Here is a 26,265-nt window from a genome sequence, read left to right on the forward strand (position 1 = left end):
TAAATCAAAACAAGCTCTTCGAATCACGATTCCAATCCATTGACATATAAGGAAAAATGACCACAGAGCACACTTACATAACCTCAGCCAATGAAGTGCACTTCTCATTACCTTCCTATTAAAAGCTATCTGGAATTTCTGCTACTATGTAAGTCAAAGTAAACACCAAATCTCAAAAAGCAATGTTTTGATGTATGTATTATTTATGTACCTCGGTCTCATATTTCTCTTTGAGTCAACTTATTGGTCATTCCAAATGCAGGGAATAATTAAGAAAAAAATGAAAAGAAGGTTTTGGCAAATATGCTGATTATTCTAGAAAAATGGTAAAAGAAAAGGTTAAGATGATTTGCTAAAAGCAGGCTCTGGTGTGAAACAAGAGTTGACTTACTATGTGAGAGAGATTTATTTCTTGTTTTTCACACTAAATCATTACACATCTATTCAGTTTATTCAGTGGTAAATAACCCCTTAACCTTTATATTGCCATTTTTACAAAATCTATTTGAGAAAGAAATGAAAAAATAATAGTAATGATTAATGTCCTGTATTAAAACTAAATGAAGTTTCTAGTGTGTTTTTCAAAAGTTTCCATTGAATATAAGTCAATCTCTACACAGATACTTTCTGGTCTCTGCATTACTTAGCAACCCCAGGAGGTGCTAATGAGAGCTGGCCCCATGACCGAGTGTTAAGGAGTCACACCCCACATGGCCACCACAGAATGAACCCCATTCCTGGAGGCCTAAAAAACATGCTGAGCACGTGTGCATGTGTGCCCAAAGTCCCAACAAGATGGAAAGACTGCGGCATAATCACACCCTACTATGCTACTGGCTGGCCCGGAATATTTTTTCGTGGAAATTTTTGATCCCATAAAGCATGTTTGCTTAGGATAACAACAAAGGACGGGTCAGCTAGTGGCACAGTGGTTGGGGCGGCCAGATCCCACATGGCTGACTGAACAGTTCAAGTCCTGGACCTGGTGGTTTGAGGGATACACTGGGCGTATGCCTGTGCCCAAAATCCCAAAGGGAAATTAGAGAAGGGATTGCAGTGTGGCTACCCGCTGGGGGCGTTTTCTCACTTTCTCTTCTTTTTCTTTGTCTTTCTCTAGGAAAGCATGCACTATATAGCAAATAGTTAAAATATATATATATATACACAAAGGTTTGTCTAAATTTTACCTTGCCATGCATATTTCTTCCCATTCAAGTCAATAGCAAAATCTTCAGGATAGAAGTCGATTATACTAGAATCCTGTATCAGAGACAAAGTACAGAATCAAAACAAAAGTCACACACCTCTATTCTTATAAAGAATTTGACAGGACTTTCATCCAAGTTCTCAGACTGATAGGCAAGTGAACTGCATTTCTTTTAGTACTTTCTGCACTTTACTGTTTTAACTATGGGATATGAAAGTAATTAGAATTAACGTTAATAAAATACTTGACAAAAACCCAATTAGCAACACAGCAAAAATACTGAGAGACTCACTGGATCGCTCATGAGCTTCCGCCAAGACGGAGGCAGAAAGTTACCACTTGCAGCTGGAAAAACTCCCATAAGCTGTTCCAGTGGTTTAAACTGCAAGAAAAAAAAAGAAAAGAAAAGAAAAAAAGACCTGAAATTATCTACTCCCAAATGCTACAAATTTCATGACGTTACATAATCAAACTTACCGGTTTCGTGCCTTTCTCAAAATCAGAAGGCATGTCTGCAATACCTTCAAAGTCTGATGCAAATGGTGCATAATGAAACGGATAATACCACTTCCAGGAGGCACAGCCCTAGAACCATTAAAAACATGCAAAAAATAAAACCCAAAACCTAAGCAAGCAAAGCACACAGTGGAAAAAGAAATTAGACTACTAGCCTATGACAGTCTTTGTAAAACGCATGACTTCTGATAAATATTACATATATTACATTTTTCATGACTCCCAGAAATTGCTTTAATTAAATCTGAACTTTCTATTTCCTACCAGTGGCTCTGCGACTCTAAAAATACTGCAAAGTTTCTTGAATAATCAATAGTTAATGCCCAACTTCATATTTACTAACATAATTTAGTGAACATTTTTATCCTTAAAATGTATCTGGTGACATTCCTCTCCCACTCCAGGACTGCTGCGACCAAATCCAAGAGCAATTGCAGGTGGCATTCACTAAGCACTGGAACCGTGGTTGAGATCTACACAGTCAAAAGTTTCATTTCACAAGCTACCATTATATTTTCACACGACACAGGTGATAGAAAAGAGGTACCTTCCTGACAGGTGGTTTGACTCTGAACCTAGCGAATTAAAATTCTGAGGGTAGGAACAAAACATGCAAATTAGAGTCCTTTGCCCAGTACACTGTTACTTTCTACTTAACACCAAACTTCATGTATTCCCAAGTCACACCAAACTTAACTTCGTTTGCCTTCTGAGCACAAAAGCAATTATTAACTATCACTGACACAATCCCCCATATGTCTACTAATCTCTCGCCAGTCTGACATCTCAATTATCAAAAGGTTCAAATCAGATAGAGATTACTCCAATTAGGATGCACTTCATGCAACATCACTGCATTAGGAAAGAGAGGCATTGTTCAAATTTATTTCCAATTCTTATCGGTATTTTCCAGGTGCTATTTTCTGTTTGGTAATTTAGTGACTGTCAACTAATTATTTAATTATTATTTAATCCTAATTTTTTAAAAGTACTAAACTTCAATCATCTTAAAGGTGAAGTACAACCATGCTACCTGAGGCTGAAAATGCCTTAACACAACCAAAACCAGCTTTCTTCATATATTAATATCTAAGGAGCTGCATAGTCTTTACAAATGAATGTTATTAACATTAATGAATTTCTGAATAGGAAGCTTAAAAAAGTGAGCCTGGATTCTGTTTTAAAATATAGCACATTATTGGGACAATTATATTTGGAAAAGGTTGAGCTAGAGCTTTAGAGAAAAATATTATTTTTGTACCTGGTAGTAATACCGAAGAACCCAGCAAAGCCCTTCAACGTACGACTGGACCACTTTACGTCGGAATTTCTCATCAGCTGCATCAACATCAAATTTGTTCTTGTAGTACCTCTGCTTCCAACCAGCTTCCCATAACCTGAAAAACAGACAGAGCCAGTTTACATTGCATTACTACACTTTCAGCAGTACAATGTCTACTGACTTATGCCCATTTATATTTAATATCTGAAGGGAATGTGAATGTGTCACAGAAAGGCTGGGAGTGAACTGTGGCGCTGCAGCGGAACACGGCGTCTGGGAGGCCATCCCACGGGGGAAGTGCCCAGTGCAGAGAAGCCCTGAGCACAACGGAACACTCCTGTCCTGGAGCAGGACTGGCTGAGGTGGTAGGTGGATCTGGTGTTAAGACCCTGGGGGTGGGGGGAAGGGGAAGGACAACATATCTTTCTCTGTCTCTATAGCTCATGGAAGAAATAAATAAATAAACTTAAAACAAAACAAAACAAAAATGGCCAGACAATGGCCTGGTGGTTAAGGTAACTGGATCTCATGTGGGAAAAACCGGCCGTGTATGTGTGTGTGTGTGTGTGTGTGTGTGTGTGTGTGCACCCTAAATCCCAGCAGGATGGGAACAGAAGAGACTGTGCTGTCTCCATGCCCTGTTAGGGGAGTGCTTTCTCTCTCTCTGGTAAATAAAAAAAAAGCAGTAATGCTAACCTAAACTATTTCTAAAAATCCACTTTCATATGATTATTTACTTAAAGACAGTTACACTGAAAACCCAAACGTTGATTCTGGAAGACCATTATAAAACTACATTTAAGGGAACCAGCAGTTAGCGTAATGGCTATGTCGCTGGACTCCCACGTAGTCGACCGCGGTTCGTGTCCCGGACCCCGTGGCTTAAAGCTCACGCCGGGCGCGTGTGCGCGCGTGCCCAAGATCCCGAGAGGAGAATGGAGGAGAAGGGATTGCGGCGTGACCATCCCCCCTGGGGGGTGATTTCTCGCTTTCTGTCTCTATGTCTCTCTCTGTCTGTCTGGCGAGCGCACGCGCCCTACAGTGAAAATCTCTCCAAAAAAAAAAAAAAAAACTACATTTAAAACAAGAACATAAAAAACAGAATAACTATTTATTAAAGTAGACAGTGAACAGGTATTTGCTCAAACTATTATACTGCTTTACATATTTTTGACTGTACAAAAATTCTAAAACTATATTTTAAGATTCAAATGATTCAAATGATGATTATGTCATAGTTCAAGTTCCTGTTTGTTAAAATATATTTAAAGTATACAAAGTGTCGATTATGTAAATTGATTCAATTAAGTTTAAAAAAAAAAAGGCATAAAGGTTCATAAAAGAATAATTTCATCCAGTATAAAGATTATGTCACTGGATTCCCATGAAATCAACCACGGTTTGAGTCCCAACCTGGAGCCTTAAAATACACCAGGCAGGTGTACATGCATGCCCAAAATCCCGAGAGGAGAACGGAGAAGAGATTATGGTGTGGCCATCTCCCCGGAGGGTGATTTCTCTCTTTCTGTCTCTTTCTCTCCAGCAAACGCATGTGACCTATACCAAAAATCTCTCTCTCTCTCTCTCTAAAAAAAAAATAATCTAGGAACCAGGCAAGCACTAAAAATACAATGTTAAGAACCACATTTCTACCCCAAAATATATGCTCTTTTTTCTTAAAAGAATTATTGGATGTTTATGTATGTGTTTATTTATTTGTGCACATTTCTCCTTCTCTAAAAGATTCAAGCATTTTTTAAGCAACATGAAGACGGCAAAGAACAGTAAAGAAGAGTCAAGACAGATCAAGAACATGAAGACGATTCTCCATTAAGAATTCTTTTTAACATGTGCCAGACCGCACTTATTAATCACAGCCTTACTTCAGAATACACCATACCAATTTTAATTTCCCCCTATACAAAAGATTCACAATTAAGAAAAAGGTCTCTGTCCATAATGCAGATTATCACTATTTTGCAGAAGGTATTAAAAAAGCAAGTCCTGAGAATCCCAACCATTTCTACCTTTATTATCCTCAGTACCAGAATTAAACGATATAATGCTAAATAAATAAGTAAATACTAAACTAGGATTGATCATGATGGCTACATAAAACACAACCCCTTCCATGCACCAGGCGTGTTTTCCAAGCCACATGGTTCAGGACTCGAACTCGCCAGTTGGCCATGTGGAATCCAGAGCTTTAACGTCCATGCCACTTGCTGGCCCACGAGCTACAATTTTTGAGATTGTTGATGTTTGGCACTTTAAACCCAGGGTTCAAATCTGGATTTAATTACATGAAAGGCTATTGATCTCATTACATAAAAATCTCGAATTTTGGATAGATAAAGGCATCAAAATTTCCTATTATACATTAAGTATACAGCTAAAGGGAAACTACTGTGTCATAAAATAAAACAGGCCATATGCAAGTTTGTAGTTTAAGAAAATCCATATTTATCTCTTCACATTATAATTTTTGCGTATTTCATTTTGAAGAACTTTTCAGTTGGGAAGATTAAAGCAAACTATATTAGGCATCCAAGTATAACTGAACTTTCTAGGTTAAACAGCTTGAAAATTTAATCTCCAAATAGCAGCATTCAGATCACACGGTGAGAGCTAAACACCTCGTGTCTAGCCGATCTAGTGCCTGGTCTCAGAGGGAAAAGTGGCTTGGAGGACGAAAACCTGCACGCATACTAATCTAGACACTTGGGCTTAACAGCAATGGCTTACACATCTCACTGGAATTTACTGACTATTCCAACCCTCCACATTAATTACTGGTGGATAAAAAGATCACAGGAAAGCATCTGAAGGCACTGCTGCTCTAAGCTAAATAGCATTAATTAGATCGCATCTATTTCAGCAATTTGCTAACAAAGTGCAACCAAAAAATGGCTTCACCTGACATTATCCTCGGGCTCAGGTTCACTGTCGCTGTCGTCTGCTTTTCGCTTAATTCCTCCTAGTGGAGACGGGGAGCCATCGGATGAGAAACTCACATTAGGAGACACTGAAGGACTCTGCAGACAATATGACATTACAGAAGACGGATTTTATTATTCCTTTTACTGCCACTGCCTACCATGCTTCACAGTATCACATCTTTAAAACTATTAAATAGAAATCGTAAATTTCATTTAGAAAATACAGACACTGGTCTTGCCACAGTCCACCTGCCTAAAAGAGAGCAAAACAGTGCCAAGCTTACTATGCTTCAAAGCAAAAAAAAAAAAAAAAAAAAAATCACATTATTAGGGTAAAAGTTGTTTCTGAAGAGGGAACCAGCAGTTAGCATAATGGCTATGTCGCTGAACTCCCACGTAGTCAACCGCGGTTCGCGTCCCAGACCCGGTGGCTTAAAACTCACGCCGGGTGCGTGTGCGTGCCTGCCCAAGATCCCGAGAGGAGAATGGAGGAGAAGGGATTGCAGCGTGACCATCCCCCCTGGGGGGGTGATTTCTCACTTTCTGTGTCTATGTCTCTCTCTGTCTGGCGAGTGCATGCACCCCATAGCGAAAATCTCAAAAAAAAAAAAAAATTTTGTTTCTGAAGAAAAAAGAAAAAAATAGTTTTATAGATTTCACTTTAAACAATAGGACTTCAATTTTTTTTCCTTTGGTGGTTCCCTTATGTTATGAATTCACAAACATTAGCCACCCACCAAGTAACAAAGTTTCATAAATATATATGAAATATATATTGTTACAGGTTGAACAGCCCTAATTTGAAAATCCAAAGCATAACATATTTTCAAATTCTTTTTTTTTTTTTTGGAGAGGTTTTTGCTATAGGGCGCGTGCACTCACCAGACAGAGAGACAGAAAGTGAGAAATCATCCCCCAGGGGGGATGGCCAAGCCACAATCCCTTCTCCTCCATTCTCCTCTCGGGATCCTGGGCACGCACGCACATGCGCCCAGCTTGAGTTTAAGCCACCGGGTCCAGGCCTCGAACCGTGGTTGGCTACATGGGAGTCCAGCGACATAGCCATTATGCTAACTGCTGATCCCCCATACTCCCAAATTCAAAACTTCTTAGCGCTGATATAGTGCCCCAAATGGAAAAATACATCTGGTCTTGCGACAAAATGCAGTCAAAAAGGTGCACAAGACAGTTTATCCAGTGTTCCCAAGGGAAAAGTCCTTCCTAGTTCACTTCCACTGTGATGTGTTTTTTCCATGTTCCCCGGGCTCCCAGGAAAGCACATCCACAAGGGCAACAAATAGCACCAGTGCAGGCAGATGACCTGAGGCAAGTCCCCACAACGTTCCACATGGGGCCAAGACCGACCCGCACCACTCAGTGGTTTTACTGCTTATTCGCTGCCCCGCAGTGTAAAGATACTGTTGAAAATGCCAAAAAAGGTCCTCACATATTTATGGATAACAACACTAAGACAGCTTTGCTTTCTGATAGTTCCATACACACGAACTTTGCTCCACACACAAATTAACAAAAAACTGTATTAGACAGGGTCTGTGGCCTGATGGTTAAAACAGCTGGATCCCACATGGCTGACTATGTGGTTCAAGTCCTGGACCTGGTGACTTGAAAACATGCCCAGTGCCTGTGAGTGCATGCCCAGAATCCTGAGAGGAGAATGGAGGAGAAGGAATTGCAGTGTGGCCATTAATTCTGTGAGGCTCTTTCTCACTGCACCCTCTCCCCCCCTTTGTGTGTCCCATGTGGCACACATATCCTATAAGAAAATCTTATAAAAAAGGTAGTCTTGCAATCAGATAAATTATACCAAACTGAACATGGCCTCAGATATAACAGAATCACATGTCAGAATGCAGAATTTAAGCAAACATAGTTTATTATTAGGTACAAGTTGAGGCATCTAGAGAAAAGGAGGGTTAGGAGTTACTGCATTCTGAGGTTTGAGAGAGCCTTTTTGTTTACTGGCCAGAAATATAGTTACTAGTAAGCCTTCTTGTTTGAAAAACAAATCCCACATACAGGAAGAAGCAAGTTAGCTAATAAAACACTGACCATCAGGAGGCAAGTACTGGAGACTAACATGCTCAACAGCTCAGAAAAAATAAAACAGTGAAAAATCAATAACTTAGAGTTCCTTTAAATGAACTGGTAATCTGGCTTCATGGTCTCCTAAAGTTCAAATCATTCTAGGTAAAAATCCCACCGTGCAATGACTCCAATTCCAAAAACTCCCCTACGTAGAAATAATCGTGTCAAGAGGGGTTAAGACAGATCAAACAAGCACCTAACCACCAGTCTCTTCCCTCCCACTCCCATGGCAGGTACTTCTGATCACAGTCTAGGAGTGCAGAACCTGAAGATAACATCATTATAAATTTATCTGTCTCTCAAAGCACTCTCCCTCTCCCTGGTCAAATTAAATGAATGAATAAATAAAAATTAAATAATCCTTAAAAAAAGAGAGAGAGGAAAAGTCAGAAAGTGAGCCACCAGGTCCAGGATTCAAATCGCAGTTGGCCACGTGGGAGTGTCCAGCGCCTTAACCACCACACAACCTGCTGGCCCCAATAAAATAATTCCTTAAAAAAAAAAGAAGCTCTCAGGGCACCTCTGCACAGCAGCTGTGGTGTGGGCAGTGTAGAGTACCTGTAGCTGATGTAGCCTGAGGAACATGATCCTGCAAAATGCCTATAACCAATCCACAAAAGCAAAGAAATAAGAGCACGAAACCTGCCCTCCTCTCTTGCCCAAACACCGAGACATCTGGAGTCCCCATCTTGCTTCTAGCACCATGACACCACCCAGTTTTTGGGAGGAGGGCACTGGCACTACAGAAGCACTTCAGCCACTTAGCTCTCCCTTCACATTCATGTGTATCAACTATCCCGCATGCTCTTCTTTCACATCTAGACATTTCTGTATGGATAAAAATGGATTTAACAGAGTTTTAAAAATCTCAAGGCAAAAGATACTGAGAAACACTATAAAACAAAGTAGTTCCTGGCTAAGTGTTAAAACTCACACGTACACGACTGCAAGAGACATCTGTTATTCACCACTCTTCAATGCCACATAAAAAATAAGTCACTTACGGAGTTATTCTGCATCCTCATTTCATAGGCTGCTTGTCTAGGATTATTGGCTACTTGGCAACCTGGTGAATTTCTTGAACCCAAGGCATGAGGGGTTAATATTCCACCAGGAGTAAAAGCTGGTTGATCTCTCTAACATAAATGGAAATAAACACAGAAATTAAAATTAAATCATGACAACACAGCAGGATGACAAGAAGAGAAGGCAACGGAACAGTCTTCACTGTAAGCACTTAGCTACTAAACTCACTAAAAGACCAAATGAATTTCCATTAACATTACAAGGCTGTCTATGTTTTGCTTTGAGGAGAACTTAACACTTTATAAATACTTAGGAACTCTGCCCTAACGAGCATGTAACACATTGTTCTGACACAGAGAATCTGTTAAGAGTCTCATTACACTAATCCACTGTTGGTTTATAATTTCAGAAAACATTCAAGATACAATTTCCAACAAATAAAAATACAGTAATTAAAATATAACGATTAAGGTTTTAAAAAGTCAAGTCTGATTTATACTTAGGACATACAACCTCTATTGCCTTTCACCTTGTTAGAATTTAACTTTTTATCTCCAATCAATTAGAACTATGAGGATAGCTATAATAGGTGATAGTTATGGCTGACTGAGAAAACAAGTATTAATTGAAAAAACATATATGTGGTAAAAAACGAATATATCCCTCTCAACTTAAGTGGTTTTGAACTCTGGTTTCCTGAAATTGTTCCATCCTAACAAGACATAAAACGCAATCTTTACAACTGCAGTTTTAAAAAACACCAGGGAAGATGAAAACAACTAAAGACTAAGTGACTATAAAGCATGAGGGAGTGAAGACACAGTGACCACAGGTGGGAAGCTCCTAGGAGCAAGAGGAAGGCTAGTTGAGGCTGGGCGAGGAGCAGGCCCATGGAAGGCCGCTGGGAAGGGTAAGGTGGAGAGCTGTAAAGTCAGCAGTCCAGGGGAGGAACCATGAGGGCACCGCTCTGCTCAGCAGGGTCCAGGTGTCTCCCAAAGACAGCAGAAGAGAGGCTGGACAGCTGGAACTTGACCAGATCACAGAGCACTCTGGACCCAAACTAAGACAGAACTGGATCCTGAGGGGACTCAGGAGTTGGTAGTGATTAGGGAGTGGAGAAAGAGAAAAGTTTACAGTGTCATGTTTTAGGAAGCTTAACTTCACAAAGATGGAGGAATAAGACAGACTGTAGAAACTTTCAAGAGGATCCAAAGGGCTGACCATTTTTATTACAAAAATAAAATCCGACTGTTGTCAATAATTCAAACAGCTAAGTGCCACCTGCCTCCCACTTCCAGAAAATCTGTTTCTTCAGCCTCCAGAGCTTAGAAAAAACATCTTTAAAACAGACACTAGAATTTTCTCTCCACATAAGAAGGTGGCTGGGTAAGAAATGATGTCCTTGACCAACTCCTCTCAGTAAATAAAGAATAAAACTACTATAATGAACACCTTCCCTCACATGTAAACTTAACAGCTGACAACCTGGTGAATTTCTTGAACCCAAGGCACTTGGAGTAAAAGCTGGTTTATTTCTCTAACATGTAGTTATTACACTCTTGCCAATCTCATGAAATTAATTAAAACTCACCTTCATTCTCTTTCTTTTTTCTTTCTGTCGTCTTCTGAAACTGTCCTAAAAGTATAAAATCCACATATTCTGTCAAATAATTACACAAAAATGTCAGAGTTAAACATTACCAGGAATGATTCGGGAGACAATGTAAGTTTTAAAGGAAGACCCCATCTATCTAGGTAAGAGATTCAACTAGTAATAGAGTACATGTTCAGAGTGCTGCTGATCAGAACTTTAGATTGAATGTGAAACTGAATTTAGATACAATTTCATTGTTCTGTTTAAATTGTTTATAATCGTTTCTGACAACATTTCAGGAAAATGCAAGAAGATGACAAAGAGCCTGGATTTTACCCTGGAGTGAACAGGCTCCCAATATGGAGAAGATAACAAGTAAGAAAACAGCAAGTCTTAAATTTTAGTTGAAAGTAGTTAATAAGCAGGATTAGCAATATTTTTAAAAAACAAGACAATTTACAGTAAGTCTCTGGTACATAAAAAGGGATAGACAGTTCCTGCCTCCAGCACACACAGAACAAGAGAGGAGCAGAACTGCCCCGCCTCCCACCAGCTTCCAAAAGTCAATCCCAAGGAAGAAAGGAACGAACTGCAGGGTACTACTCTGCTTCTCTTGGCCAATTATGCTCACAGGAAAGGGGCCAGTACGCTGATTTTTCTCCACGCTCATTTTCAGAAAGTACCGTAGTTTCAACCGAACAGGATTTTGGGTTGATCTTGCTCCCCATTACCTCTGGACCGTTCGGGAGCCTCCCCCATCTATGCCCACGTTTTCTGGAGTGAGGTACTGAAACAACAGCTGGAGTGGCCATGGCTGCTGTTGGGGCCTAAAACAGGGCTCTGTGCTGACAGTCATCTAAGTTGAGACACTTCTATCCCTTGGTGGTCAGTCCTGCCAGGTCTGTCAGTCCAGACCTTCACATGATCTAAAAACTGTTCTGCAGGAGAGGAACTAACCGCTGGGTAAGGAAGTCTGCTTCCCTCAAGTGGAGCCCAAATTAATTACCTTAAAACTCCTACAATTATACATAGAAACCACTCATTTTTAAACCAAGCTTTTGTCCCAGTCTTCAAACTTCTCTATCTAGGTCACCAATGGCCTGTAGACTATGAAACCCACTGGTCAGTCTGAATCACATTCTTCACTATGCTTCCAGAACACTACACTCACCTGGGTCTCCTCCTTCCCTCCTGCTTTTGCCTTACTCCCCAGTCTTTTTTTTTTTCTTTTTTTAAGTTTATGTATTCATTTCTTCCATATGGAGGGGGCAGGCATACTCAGCATGGTCTTCAAGCAGCAATCCCACACCCAGCCTCAGTCACCAGCATCACAGGCACACATACCCGTGTGCACATTAAGACCTTGGGATGTGAATCCAGGACCTTCCCGAGTGGCCTCAGCATTGCAAGGTGTTGCGTTATCCCTACACCAACACGGCTAACCTCCAACCTCTTAAAGTTGGTGTTACCAGGGTCCAGTACTTGATTTCTCTTCCCATGGGAATGATCATCTTTTCTCAGAGCTTTAAATACCATCTCTAAGCTACGGGGTCTCCATCTAGGACCTCTCAAACTTAACATATCCCAAATAGAACTGCCACCCACTCTCTGCCTCCCAGTCTTTCTCATGAGGGTTGCTTACAACGTTTTTCAGTTGCTCCAATTTCTCAGAATCGTTCTAGATACCTTTTTCTCTCATACCCTCTATTTAACCCATTAGCCACTCCCATTGGTTGTACCTTCAAAACACATTCAGAATCCAACTACCTCTTAGCATCTCCACTGCCACCATTCAGGCTCCCTTGAATTCTTCAAAACAGCCTCCTCACTGGGCTCACTGCTTCCACCTCTGCCTCCACAGTTAGTCTCAATATGGAGCTAGAGTGACCCCTTTTTTAACATGTATCAGATCTTGTTACCCTTCTACACAAAACCCTCCACTGATGCTGATGCAGAACGAAAGCTGCAGCTGTTATAATGACCTGCAGGCCCTCCATCATCTTTCCGTCCTCATCCTACAACTTTCCTCTAGCATCTTCTGTTCTGGCTTCTGTGAACACCCTGGGTATGTTCCTGCCCGAAAGCCTTGGCACTGGTATTTCCTCTTCCTGCAACCGTGTGGTGTACTTCCTCACATCCTTCAGGTCTTTATTCATTCATCTAGCAGTGAAGTCTTCTACAATCACCATTTCTAGAGCTAAGAAGTCCCCATCTCTATCTTCTCAGAAGCTTCCTCACCTGCTTGAGCTGTCTTCGTGGCACTTGCCACTCTGTAACACATTTCAGAGTTTACTTAATCATGGTGTCTGCTGTCTATCTCCCCCAGAATGGAAGCTCTATGAGAGCAGGAATTTTTGCTTTTTGCTTCTTTATTTTTTGCTGTCAGAACACTGTCCAGCATATGGTAAACACTTAGCAAATATTTGTTGAATAAGTTATCATATGCAGGACAAAAGGCAAACATCAAAACTCATAAAATAAAAAGCATCACATTTTTAGCCCAATGGTCAAATTTTAATTAACAAATATTGAAGTATTCCTTTTACATTATTTGCTCTACTGGTCTGTTAAATACCTATTTCTTAGGAAGTCACACAGGGGCAGAACAGAAGACCACCTTGGTGGTCTTACTGATCTTTAATGCCTTTGGAAATCTGTCAAATGTCACATAATCTCCCCAAAATACATATAATAAGAAACTTTTATACTGAATTTTGGAGAATTTCTCCTGAAGCCCAACCATGGCAAAGAATATCATGATTTTTGGGAGATCAATTCAAATACCCATATTAATGAATCTGAAACATCATGGTATTTATCAAATCCCATACCTCCCCCTCAAATGCCAAGTTATCACCAATCCTGAATTATAGAGCCAGCAAAAGCCACATAAAAGGACTGCTCCCACGTGAGGTTTTTCTATCACATGGTACATGGTACATGCAGTTTTCTGTAAAGCATAAATGATGGCAGGTCAAGTGACACAACTATCACTGTTGAAGATTTAGTTAAAAATGGCTACTGTGGTAGACATTTAATATCCCCAGACAAAGCTAGTTCTGTAATCTGAATTTTGTAGGTAAAAACTCTTGCCATCACTGAAAAAGACCACCAAATACTAAAGGTTTTTGGAGAGAATATTTCAAGTCAACTCACTGTGTTACATAAAAAGACGCCCAAAGTTCTAAGCACAAAGTTGAAGAAAACTGAAAATCCTGTCGGATTCAATGACGTTTAATTTGTTAGAGTGGCTCATGAAATAACGCAGCAATTGCATGTGGCAAAGTGCTCACACTGACATACAGCTTCATAGAGTCAGTTTCGGAAAGGACTTCCCTTTCTGCTTCAAGGACACTTCTATCTGTTCATTTTGTGCACTGCTGGCCTCCCTTGTCTTTCCTCACAATCACCCTCTAACCCACTATGCCCCCAGGCTGTGGCCACTCCATTCCCACTAGCTCCCCAGGGCCTCCCAAGGCCTGGCCCAGATTAGGTGCCAGGTGCCGTCCCTCGCTCTGACCCCTCAGGCTGCACTGCTGGCTTCTTTCCTTAGGGATTTCCCCACACCTGTCTCCATCCCCTTGAGTGCCCAAGATTCCTGAGAAACTTTCACTCCACCCAAGCTCCCTGGGAATTCAAGTTCACACTGTCTTCAAGTATCTCCCATCAGCTTATGGCTCTCAAATCACTTTCCAAAGACACTTCTGCCCTGAGCTTTATACACATCTATCCAACTGCTGGCTTTTCTCCTCTAGGATGTTCTGTGGTCCCTCAGACTCAACTCCTTTTCATCTCCAAAATGAAACTGCATCTCCACTGTGTCTCCACCCCAACCTGCCCCACCCCAGGACTCACTATCTCAGTGAGTGGCACCACAAACTCCTAATCGCCCAGGCCAGCAAACTAGACTTCTCACCTACGCACTCACCCATCATACGTAACCAATTTCTAAGTGCTTTCATTTGATTTCCTTTGTTTTAATTTCTTACTTAGCAGCTGTAATTCTCCACAGATCTACATCCTTCCAACCCTGTACCCTGGCTGGTACGACAGGACCCAGACCCATACTATAGCTATACTCCTAGAGTACAAGTTCCAAAGGCATAATCCGCCTTCCAGAGCATAAGGACGTCCTATAAGACATAGCAGAGACTAGCTCAATCCCAGCATTCTTCTAGCTTTGAATAGCTCATTTCCTATCCTATTGTTTGGACGGGAATTTGGATTTATATCCTAAGTAAGATTAAGTACAGAGAAAAAAGTTTACCGGGCAACCTGAACAGTGCACAATGCATAGTTCCACAAAGAAAGCATCACGACCTTTTACAATAATCAAAGCACCGACTGCTCATGATCACAGTACTGTTGAGACACTGTAGTGATATAACAAAAGCACTCAAAGAGGTTAAAAGTACAATCACAGGATCATCAGAGCCTATTAGAGACAGGAGCAATTTTAGCTACTGCAATAGGAACACTTTACCTCATCATCCTTTCTCTTTTTAAAAATGCTATCCTCAACTTCACCAACTGCTAACATGATCATCTGTACTCTTTGCAGATTGACATAACCACTTTCTGTAAGGTAACCCTGTAAGTGATAAAATACATGTAAAAATGATCTTCTCATAAAAGCAAATACTTCTGTTTTGAAATTATTCAAGAGTAAACTTACCCCAGTTTTGTGTACCACATTTTTGTATATGTTAACCAAACGGTCAATTGCACCTTCCCTGCCACCAGGAGACAAACATTTTGCATTAGGACCAGTGTGCACTGTGAAGTCAAGAAGGCTAAAACAGGAGTTCAAAACCCACACAAATACACATACCTAATCTCTAAGGATGGCAAGTGAGGAAGGAAGTCATTTCCCACAAAGAAGCACATGAAGACCCAGTCATCAATGCTCCTCTCAACATCGAATGTGAATGGGAGGCTGGCCATGGTGAGTTCTCTTTCCAAATACTACAACCAAAAAGGAATGCTGTCACAGAAACTATCAAAAGGCACCCTGCTCCAGAGAGCCAATTCCAGTGAGCACTGCTGCATACCTCACGAAGAACATTAAGCCGTAGGAAGATAAACTCTCCTTCTGCAGAAGGAAGGCTATCTGCAAGTTCATCATGCTGCAAGAGCGAGAAGGGAGATTAGACGAGTCTATTCTAAACCCTGCCATTTTTTCTAGTCAAGCAACTTAAAAGCTCATTCGAAAGAAAGATCCATTTTAATATTACTACTATTAAATGTTTAAAAGTTCACCACATTTTAAAATAAAAGTTAATCATAAACTCAGTCACATCTAGATCAAGTGTCCGCAAATATTGCTATAAAGGGCCAGAGAGTAAATATTTTGGCCTATGAAGGACACACATGGTCTCTGCTGTACATTTGTTCGTGTTTTACTTTGTTTTACAAAACCTTTAAGGCCAGTACCATAGTCTAGTGGTTACGAGAGGGGGGTCTCACATGGCCAGCCATGGTTTGAATCCAGACTGGTGGCTTAGAAAACAGGCCAGGCATGTGTGCATGCATGCCATGCCCCAGTGGGCTTCTCCCTCCCACCTCCCTGTTGCTTTCTGGCAAACACATGTATCTGTCTCCAGCCTCCAGCCCCTTCTCTGTCAGCCTATGCACACAGGTACATGCATGCTGCCTTTACTGAGCTGCGTATCTGAAAACACATGGTATACTTCTTTTCTTAATTTTTCACTTTTTCTTTCCTGGTCCATAGTCTAAAAATAGAAACCTCTTTCAAGGAGACCAGACAGAACCAAGTGAATCCAAAATATGTAACAGTTGGGAGTTACTTAGAAGTATCAAGAAGTTTAATATTTTTGATTTGTGGTTGCTTTTAGGAAGAGTAAACATTTGAAACAAGTAACTTTTACAAACACACCATACATGATGGGTATTGTCCTAGACTCATAGAGATAATTGGCCATGTTAGAAAAGCGTACAGTAGAAGAATGGAGAGTGTGCGTGCATTCAAGTATGGGTTTACTTTCAAGTGCTGTAAGAGACACATCTCTGTAAAGTAACAGCAAGCAGGCAAAAATGTAATCAACTGTAATCTAAATAGCCTCTTAGTCCCTTCTTAGAGTCAACGTAATACTATTTTAATAATACATTTTAAAATGGTTCAAGTATATATTTGGTGCTATGCACATTTTACCACAATAGTAGATTTAAAAAAAAAAAAAAAAAAGCAACTACCATCTCAAAGTTCTTACCGTTCCCTTTTTTTCTCTTGGTAAACCTTCACAATCCTTGACCTCATGTCCAAACTGATTACAAAGACCACATGGTTTGGGTTTGTTTGGTTTGAATTCTTCTCTAATTATTGTAAAGTTGGGCTCGTGGGTGGCAAGGCCGAGCATAATGAGATCAGCTGTCAATCAATCATGAGAAAACTCTGAACAGTGAGCACTTGCAGAGGACCCTTGCCATAACCGAAGTACTACAATACACCAACATAAAGGGAAGCCCAAGGGAGGACACACAGGCAGCCAAAGGCCTAAAACTTCCTGGAAGTTCTTAGTCAACAAGAATCCTGTGTGGACTTGCAACATAGACTACCACTTCGGATTAAACACGGGGGACATTCTCCATTTGAAAGGCAGGTGCACAACGCTATCAAAAGGTTGAATTTTTTTTTAAATTAAGACACATGACAACTGATCACAGATTAAACAGCAACTCAAATACTAATTCCCTCTCAAACATAAAATAAACAAGGTATTTTAGAATTTCTGGACAACCATGGATAATCCATTACAACATACTAACCCAACAACTCTCTAATCCAAGAAAAGCAAATCCCAAAGAAGAGGCTTACCATCCGCTCCACATAAGCAATGATGAGTATTTGGGTCATGGTTAGGTTGAGCTGAAGAAGGGAGACACACATATTATATTTATATGAATGTAATATATCACAGGAAATAACACACATCTTACCAAGTATTTAATTGCTTATCTTTTCTAAATAAAATGTATGGCCAAATATTTATAAGTGAGTTTACCTCTTTGTCTTCTAATGTAATCCATGATTTTGTGTTCTCCTTCACCAGGAGCACTAGCATCAGATAAAATAACCTATCAAGACAAGTTTTTAACACTTTCAGCTCACCTTTCATTTTCTATAGGCAAAAAAATAAAAATTAAAAAGAACTGAATATCCAAAGCAAGCCTGTATAATTCTATCTACTTATAAGATAGTGTTATTAGTCTGAACTTTTTCTGAATAAGGTGTTCATGTGTCAAACACTAAAACTATTCTGTTGGTTAATTTACTATCTGCAATGGAAAAGAACTGTCTGGGTCAGACTTTGCCATGAGAGAAACGACCAAGTGAAAAGTTTCTGCGATTTTTATCCATGTCTAATTAATAGAGAAACAAGCTTAAAACCCTAAAATTACATAAAAGTTCAGTTAAATTTTAGATTTATGAGAACACAGGTATTTTTAAAAGGCAGCCCCACACTTTAATCTTGTCTTTTTATATATAATAAGAGAAGTTTCCATTTAAAATGACTTTCCCATATACATGCATACATTTGCTGAGAGAGAGAGAACTATGTATCTCATTTTATGGCTCCTTAGTGATGACAAAAGGACAAAATTGGCATTGAGAGAAAATTCAGCTATCTAAAACCTGACCATGGAACACACCCCATTTCCAATAACTCTGGAAGCTTCTCTTTCCTCTGACAGTCAACTAGCATTGTATGGGGGAAAAAAGGATAAATAATATCAGTCATATCAAAGTTCAGCCTCAAATAATCACCCTAATCTTTCTGAAGTACCAAAATGTGAAACTTACTGTCAAATTTTTCCACCCAGGGTCATTATTTAAACGATCAGCTATGTAATAGCGAAGGCATTTAGCAAGATTGTCCATGAACTCAGTTCCCTAAAATGATAGAAGGAAATAAATTAACCTATCATTTAAGAGTTAGCAATAGCTACAAAGTATGAGACTACTTACAGGTGTAATACAGTTGCTGTCAAATCTTTCTTTTATTTCTTCTGGAGGAAGAAAGCCACCTACAGAAAAGAGACAGTGTTTTGCTCTTGGCATGAAAAGTAAAGTAAATTACTTAATATTAAGCCATAATAATAACAAAAAGTTCAAATATGAGAGAAAGAGAAGTGCTGTCATCTGAGAAACAATGTTTTCCTTTTGGGAAAGTTTAAATTAAGCTTTAACAATACTAATAAAGAATATATGATATATAAAAGATACTATATTGTTACATAAAAATACAAAACAATGAGGTTCTTCCCTCTGCAATGAGAGAAAACATACACACACACACACACACACAAACACACACAGTGTGTCGGGTTAGGGGCTTTAAACTTGATAATAATTTTTAAGATAAAGGAGTCTTAGATAAATGAAATTAAAAGCTGAGTTTATCAGAGCTTTGTAATAAGAGATAAAGTTATTAGCCAGAAGGATAAAAAAAATCCTCTTTTTTCATCTATATCACTGATTGGGTGCTTCTCAAGAAACAAATACATTTTAATATTTTCTAAAAAAGAGACATCTTTAAAACAAAAAACATTGTTATAAATACAAATGCATTTTAGAGTTTTAGTTACAAGCTGTGGCTACGTACTTGTATACTTCCAGAAAATTGAAATAATAAAATTTATTATAACTGCAGACCTAATCTGACTATACTACTAGAATATTTTTTTACATTGCCAAGTGCAATTATCCCAAGCCAAAACACTACGGCTCTCTTGGCCTATTATACTGCCTTATACAGCAGAATACCAGACAAATCACCCTGTCACAACCATATCCCATCTCCCGTACAGGCATGTTACCCAGTCCCAGGACCATTATCAGCAGCCCCGACCTCTCTGAGCCTCACGGAGCTCCTACCTAAGACAGTGTTTTGCTCTTGAAATTGCTCTTAAAATTCCCTCAAGAATTTTAGGCTTTGGGGGAACTGTGAAGATGAATGTATTACCCCTAGGCCCCTAAATTGTGGAAATCTGAATACCAATCCACATTAGAAGTATATGAAAGCCTCGGCAAATAGCCTTGTAAACAAGAGTCAGATCATCTCTGGCCTCCCAGATAGACTTCTGAGTTTCAAGGGCAAGCAATAAGTGAGCAAACCATGACTGATTTGTGGAAAATGCTTTAGAGCTGTAGCTTTCTGACAGTCCCACAAAGAAAAGAAAGCAGCTCTCCTAATGTGTTTCCACCATAGCTGAAGGGCTGCACTCACCTGCTAAGGGGTTGACGACCTACTCTCCTTACCAGAATCCCCTTCTTTTTATTCCCATGTTTTCTTTTTATTGTAGAACTTGAAAATGAATATGCTTATTAATGGGAACAAAGGAGTCTATGAGCCATTTTTCTCCTTAGTACACAAATATTTTCCTTGGGTATTCTGGGATGTTCACTAAAATAAAACCTCAGCTATCTGCAAAGAAAAGCTGACACAGCACCCCTTTGCAGACACTGTATAAAAAGCCCAACTTCAAGACGTACTCTTTACCTTTGGCCAGTATTTCTTCCCTGACTCGCTGCTTCTCGACTGCTGCTTCCATTCCTTCTTTTGATGCTCTGAACCTCCTCGAACGCTGCTGGTTCATTTTAGCACGTGGTGCCTGGAAACAGGTATTTCACAGTCACATACTATTCAAACTATTCACAAATAAATCTATACATTATGTTGAATCAGTTGTTCTTATAAAAGTAGTACATTAAAATGGAAGAAGGATAAATGATATGTCTAACAATCCATGTAAGACAGACAGTAGATCCTGAGAATTTAAATTTGGACCAAGAACTTGAAAGCTGATCTTAATCAGGTGAGTGAGTGACATAAACATCTCTTAACTCTACTGCACTTCACACTGCAAAGCCCAAGGCCTACTGACAGCTCTTCTGGTCAGGGTGATTCAAGGCACCCAAACAGGAAAGTCCACTTTACTCAAAGACCCCATCAGTGTGGATGAGCAGCTGCTACAGAATTGGGATCTGGAAGACTTCCTCTATGTCCATGACTAAAGGAACAAAGGTCTCCAAATGGAATCCACAATGTTCCATAAATGCAAAAAGAAACCTATTATTATTTCTTGGCCTACAGGACCTCAATGAACTATTATTTCATGTTTCTTACAGTAAGAGGCATAATTTTTACTGTCTTTTCAGTAAGTCACAGCAGTTAGAAAGCAGTTTTGGTTTTAACTAAAAAGTCCTCTTAAATCGCACTACGTAACTTAAATCATTGGCTAAGCCAGAATGAAGTGAACTGGACTGTAAAACTTCAGAAGTTGATGAACTGAGTTCTGGGATTAGAAGGAACCCTGGAATATCCTGGCTATATCTAAATATAACTTACTTAACATTCTCTTTAAGCAATTCCCTTTCCTATAAAATAAGACCATCAAATGTAGCTTCTCAAGTATCAGGTTCTATGATCTACATTTATACTTTGACAAAAGCATATGCACATGTGCATATATATACATATAAGTCAAAATGTGCACATATGTTAAACTTGATGTAGCAGTGAGGCCATAGTGGAGTAATGTTACAGCTTTTCTTCAAGGAAGTTGGCCAAATATTGGATCTGGAATTGGAATATGCTCTAAACAAGACATAGTCCTAATGTGTTTGTTCTTTACTCCACTGTAGATACAACTTAGCAAGTTATCAGTAGCTAAGATTTTTCACTAAGTAAATAACAAGAACCTCACAGAAAAGTTAGTCTTCTTAGACTCAAAGTTCTCTAGCTTCTCCAAATAATTTCAAAAGTATTCCATTAGCCACTAGGATGTACTAAATCTACAAGACAACCTACTTACACCTGGCTAGATTCAGGGTAATGTTTATCTTAATTTTTCCTTATACCTACAGTTTCCTGGCCATTTATTAAAGGTCAGTGAGTAACTGACTTAAATCATTTTGTGGAGTACTCACTGCTTACAGGATTCAACACACTCCTGAGTGTGGCAATGTAAAGCCTTCCCAAGTTGTCTCTCTACTTCCCTTTTGAATCCAAACTACCTGCATTGCCCAGCCAGGTCAGGGTGGGAAAAGACATGGAAAGAATGTTCATCTGCCATCTGAGTGATCTAGAAGGTCTTCCCTGCCCGCAACTGTCCCAACCATCCCCCACCACTGCCTACCAATTTCCAATTATTTTTCACCCTTAAAGAAATGAAACAGATGGGGACCAGCAGTTACCATAATGGCTATGTCGCTGGATTGCCACGTAGTCGACCACAGTTCGAGTCCCAGACCCGGTGGCTTAAACTCACGCTGGGCGCGTGTGCATGCGTGCCCAAGATCCCAAGAGGAGAATGGAGGAGAAGGGATTGCGGCATGGCCATCCCCTCTGGGGGGTGATTTCTCACTTTCTAGCTCTCTGTCTCTCTCTCTGTCTGGCTGGCAAGCGCATATACCCTATAGCAAAAATCTCTCCAAAAAAAAAAAAAAAGAAAAGAAATGAAACAGAATCACTCCATCTCCTAAGTCCCTTGGTAGCAAATGCCCCGTCTCCTCAACACAATTCATGATTTATCTAGTGCCTGTAAGTAACTAAACTCATTAATTTATCTATGTCTCCTTCCTCTTGAGAGCAAACCCTTCAAAAGCAAGGGCAGTCACCACCACCCCAGCATCTCATAGGACCTGGTATAAAATAAGCCTTAAAAAAAGGTTTGTGTAAATGACCGAAAGATAAGCATTCTTTCTCAAATTCACCACCGTCGATGTTTTTCATAATTTCGCTGACTTTCAATCTAGACACAGTAAAACAAAACGGGAGGCTTCTGAGGTATTGATTTTAAGACTCACCACTCCATCGATTGCCATGTAGAGAAGTCGTCTTGGTCTTACAATGTTGAAAAGTCTGTCAATGTACTCAAAAATTGCAACCATCATTTCGTCTTCATTTTTTGGTGCTGGTCTATAATGACAAGCACACAATGTAATATATAGTACAGTATTTCCTCTGTAATTTGACAAAAACGAGTTACATACTTGTCCTCAGGATGAGTACAGGGATGGATAATCCCATTCATATCCAAATACAGATTATCGAACTCCACGTCATTTGGATTAGGTTTACTGGCATCCACTGGAATCTTTACACCATTGCATTCTTTTGGCTAGAAAGAAGGGATAGTTAACAGTAGAGTTTGATTGTTCAGGTATTAAAATAACAGATCCTAGACTCAGTATGAACTCATATTTCATTTCTGAACTGGAAATAAAATAACTTCAAGTAACCTTTAAATTGTAAGATAAGTTTATTTATTCCTAAAAGCAACCTGAAACAGATACTTCCTCTGTAAAAAAATAGATGGCTTCTAATGCAACAAGCTGATCCTGACAAGGGGGAGATGTTTATCCAACTCCCAAGTCATTCAGTTGTCCTAGTGAGAAACTACAGGAGTCACCTTAGATTCATTTCCCTCAGCACACACATCAGTCAGCTATACTGAGTCAGCCCTTTCGGTTCATCTCCTTTCCTCCCCACTGCTAGGACAGTCAGGATGTCAACAGTCTTCACACAACTGTCCAGCTTCCAGGTTCTCCTGCCCCTAGCTCATCCTCCAGGGGGTTTGGGACTTTTCTTCCTAAAATGGGAGCATGCCTGACTTTAATCTTAGCTCCTTCTCCCAGCGACTCTGATAGCAGGAACTGACTAGTAAACCTGGACCCCTGCTAGCCTCCTGACCTGCCCAATCACTCATAATTCCTGAAAAGTGTTCTTTCGTCCCTCAGTGCCTTCGCATAATGCTTCTCCTTTCAGAATGCCTTCTTTCTCTCTGCCAACAACCAATTCCTGAAATCTTATTACTTTCACAGGGTCTGGACTCAGATCAAATGTCACTGCTTTATAACACTTTGTACACAACTCCCAAGAGATTAACTTATCCTCCTCCATTTCCTTAGAATTTTGCCTATCCACAGATAGTATTTTTCTAGTCTTATAATTAGTCATTTTAAGTTTTTCCGAAGTGTACTTGCTCCTGGAAATACTTAATTCTATTTTTATTAATGATATTACTTTTTGTCTTTTTCTTTCAGGGCTTCCACAAGAGTAAGAACATAAGATCCGATTTTAGTTTGTTATTAATAAAAATGTCACCTAAAAAAATAGTTGCCAAACACATACAAATCCTCCCCTACCACAGCAAAACATTAAACAGTTTCAAAGCCCACCATGTACATGCTAAAGCACGGGTGAACCTCAAAAACACGTCACCAAGTGAATGAAGCCAGTCACAGAAGACTACAGACTTGGTCAGCCTACGGCGTAGTGGTTAAGGCTGTTGGATTCCACATGGCCAGCTGCATGGCTTGAGTCTTGGATCTGAAGGCTTGGAAAAACACATCAGGTGCATTCGTGTGCATGCCAAAACCACAAGCCAATGAAGGAGAAGGAATTGCTGTGTGATCATTCCCCTGGAAAATGATTCCTCACTTTCCCTCTCTCTTTCACTCTCTCTCTCTCTCTCTGTCTCTCTTTCTCTGGCAAGCACACATGCCCCTACAGCAAATTAAAAAAAAAAAAAAATAGGCTATATAATGTATAGTCTCATTTATATGAAATGTCTAGAACAGATAAATCTATAAAGACAGAAGGAGTAAGGCTGCTTCAAGTGGAGGACAGGGTGGGGAGATGGGAAGTGACTGCTAATAGAACAGCACTGCTTTGCAAGTGAGGAAATGTTCCAAAACAGACCATAGCAATGGTTGCACAATTCTAAATATACTAAAAGCTACTGAATGGTACACTTTAAGCAGGTGAATTTCATGATATATAATTTTATCTCAATAAAGCTGTTCATAAAATAATTTTTTTAATGGTCAACTCATTAAGAAGGGAGCCTATCAAGATTATGGGGGCCAGCAGGTGGCATGGTGGTTAAGGAGGCTGGACTCCCACATGGCCAACTGTGGTTTGAGTCCCGAACCTGACAGCTTGTTTTCTCACTTTTCTCTTTCCTCTGTCTCTCTCTCACTGTGTCCTTCTCTGGTCAAATTAAAATAAAATAAATAAATCAATTTAAATAAAGCAATTAAAAAAAAGACTAAGATTATGGACTAATAAGCTGCATACACTGGAATGCCAGACACCAGTGACATTTGAAGAATTAGAGCTAGGTGGCACAAATAACTACTAGCCAAAAAAGCAAACTGCGGAAGCATCTAGAGCATATCATTTATAGAAGGCTATGAAATAAAACAATATTGGATATCATTCAGTAGTGAATACATATGCAATGAAAGTAAAGAGAAAAGCAAGGAAATGATAAATGCCAATTTCATAATCGTGGTCATTTTTGAGAGGAAAGGAAGGGAACAAGACAAGGCCTCAAACTGTATTCACAACTGGAGAGAAAGAACATCAAAGGGATTTAAGGACAGAAGGCAAAAAAAAAGCTATTAGTGTTCTACAGATACATGCTTTGAACCAAGAAAGAGGGGTTTGATCAGAAGCAGTCAGCAGGTAAATGGAAAGGAAGAAAAGAGATCAATCTTGGGGGTCTAGAAAGGAAATATGATGACCCCAAACACTGTTTGAAGGCAGGAGACCCTCTGCCCTCCCATCTAGCTTCCATACTCGCAGGTCTACATTATCCTTCCTCCTGTGCAATGCAGCCACCACACTGAGGAAAATCAAGACCCATTCTTTGAGGCCTCCAGGAGGCCAGGCAGTAAACATTTTCTACTTGTAGGCCTTACGATCTCAGTTGCCACAACTTACCATCTATCTTTATAGGATGAATGTAGCCATGAACAAGAAGTACATGAACGAGAAAGGTAGTATTCCGTTAACACTGAATTCACAAAACAAGAAGCCACTGGCCGCTGACCCTTGCCCTAGTGCCTAGAAGAGCACTAGGCACGTGGGAGTTCTTCAGTGGCCACCAAGTATAGTACATGAGAATGTCCACCAGTATTGCACTACTGAGAAAAAACATAATCTGGCGGAGAGGAATGGGTGGGTCCTTGTGGGAAGCTGCACACCCGCGAGTCTGCCGAGGCTTCTCAGAGAGCAAACAATTACCATGATTGGTTCCCTTCCAAAAACCTGACCTTCGAAACCTTGCTCTGATTGGCCACTAGAATCCCTCAAATTTGCATATCCGGCACCTCATGATTGGTCCAAAAGCAACCAATCATAACCCACCATTAACAACCAATCAGGGCCCACCGTTAACAACCAATCATGGCCCACCGTTTACAACCCACCAGAGGTTATATAACCACGATGCCTGGCCCCCAGTAGCCAGACGACTACGACGACCAGGAAGACGACACCTGAAGAGCCTGAAGAGCTGAAACACCGCGCAGTCTCCAGACGCCCCTGAAGATCCTGAAGAGCTGACACTGCATCGTCTCCAGATGACCTGGGAGACCCTGAAGAGCTGAAACACCGCGCAGTCTCCAGACGCCCCTGAAGATCCTGAAGAGCTGACACTGCATCGTCTCCAGATGACCTGGGAGACCCTGAAGAGCTGAAACACCGCGCAGTCTCCAGACGCCCCTGAAGATCCTGAAGAGCTGACACTGCATCGTCTCCAGATGACCTGGGAGACCCTGAAG

General features: G+C 40.2%; 1 protein-coding gene across 1 annotated transcript in view; it reads right to left on the minus strand.

Annotated features, from left to right (window-relative positions):
* XRN2 (5'-3' exoribonuclease 2) overlaps window positions 1–26,265 on the minus strand; it is a gene marked incomplete in the record, with an annotated part of 97,900 nt that overhangs the window by 40,658 nt on the left and 30,977 nt on the right. Inside the window, 19 exon segments of the mRNA XM_014582177.2 lie at window positions 1,188–1,260; window positions 1,500–1,589; window positions 1,685–1,792; window positions 2,985–3,120; window positions 5,922–6,040; window positions 9,055–9,186; window positions 10,668–10,712; window positions 15,154–15,261; window positions 15,346–15,403; window positions 15,502–15,635; window positions 15,722–15,796; window positions 16,901–17,058; window positions 17,506–17,556; window positions 17,693–17,765; window positions 18,493–18,582; window positions 18,658–18,716; window positions 20,192–20,303; window positions 22,501–22,612; window positions 22,687–22,814. Of these exon segments, the coding sequence (XP_014437663.1) occupies window positions 1,188–1,260; window positions 1,500–1,589; window positions 1,685–1,792; window positions 2,985–3,120; window positions 5,922–6,040; window positions 9,055–9,186; window positions 10,668–10,712; window positions 15,154–15,261; window positions 15,346–15,403; window positions 15,502–15,635; window positions 15,722–15,796; window positions 16,901–17,058; window positions 17,506–17,556; window positions 17,693–17,765; window positions 18,493–18,582; window positions 18,658–18,716; window positions 20,192–20,303; window positions 22,501–22,612; window positions 22,687–22,814 (1,861 nt within the window).

Source organism: Tupaia chinensis, unplaced genomic scaffold (genome assembly GCF_000334495.1).
Source record: "Tupaia chinensis unplaced genomic scaffold, TupChi_1.0 Scaffold142716_1, whole genome shotgun sequence".
Classification (NCBI taxonomy): Eukaryota; Metazoa; Chordata; class Mammalia; order Scandentia; family Tupaiidae; genus Tupaia; species Tupaia belangeri.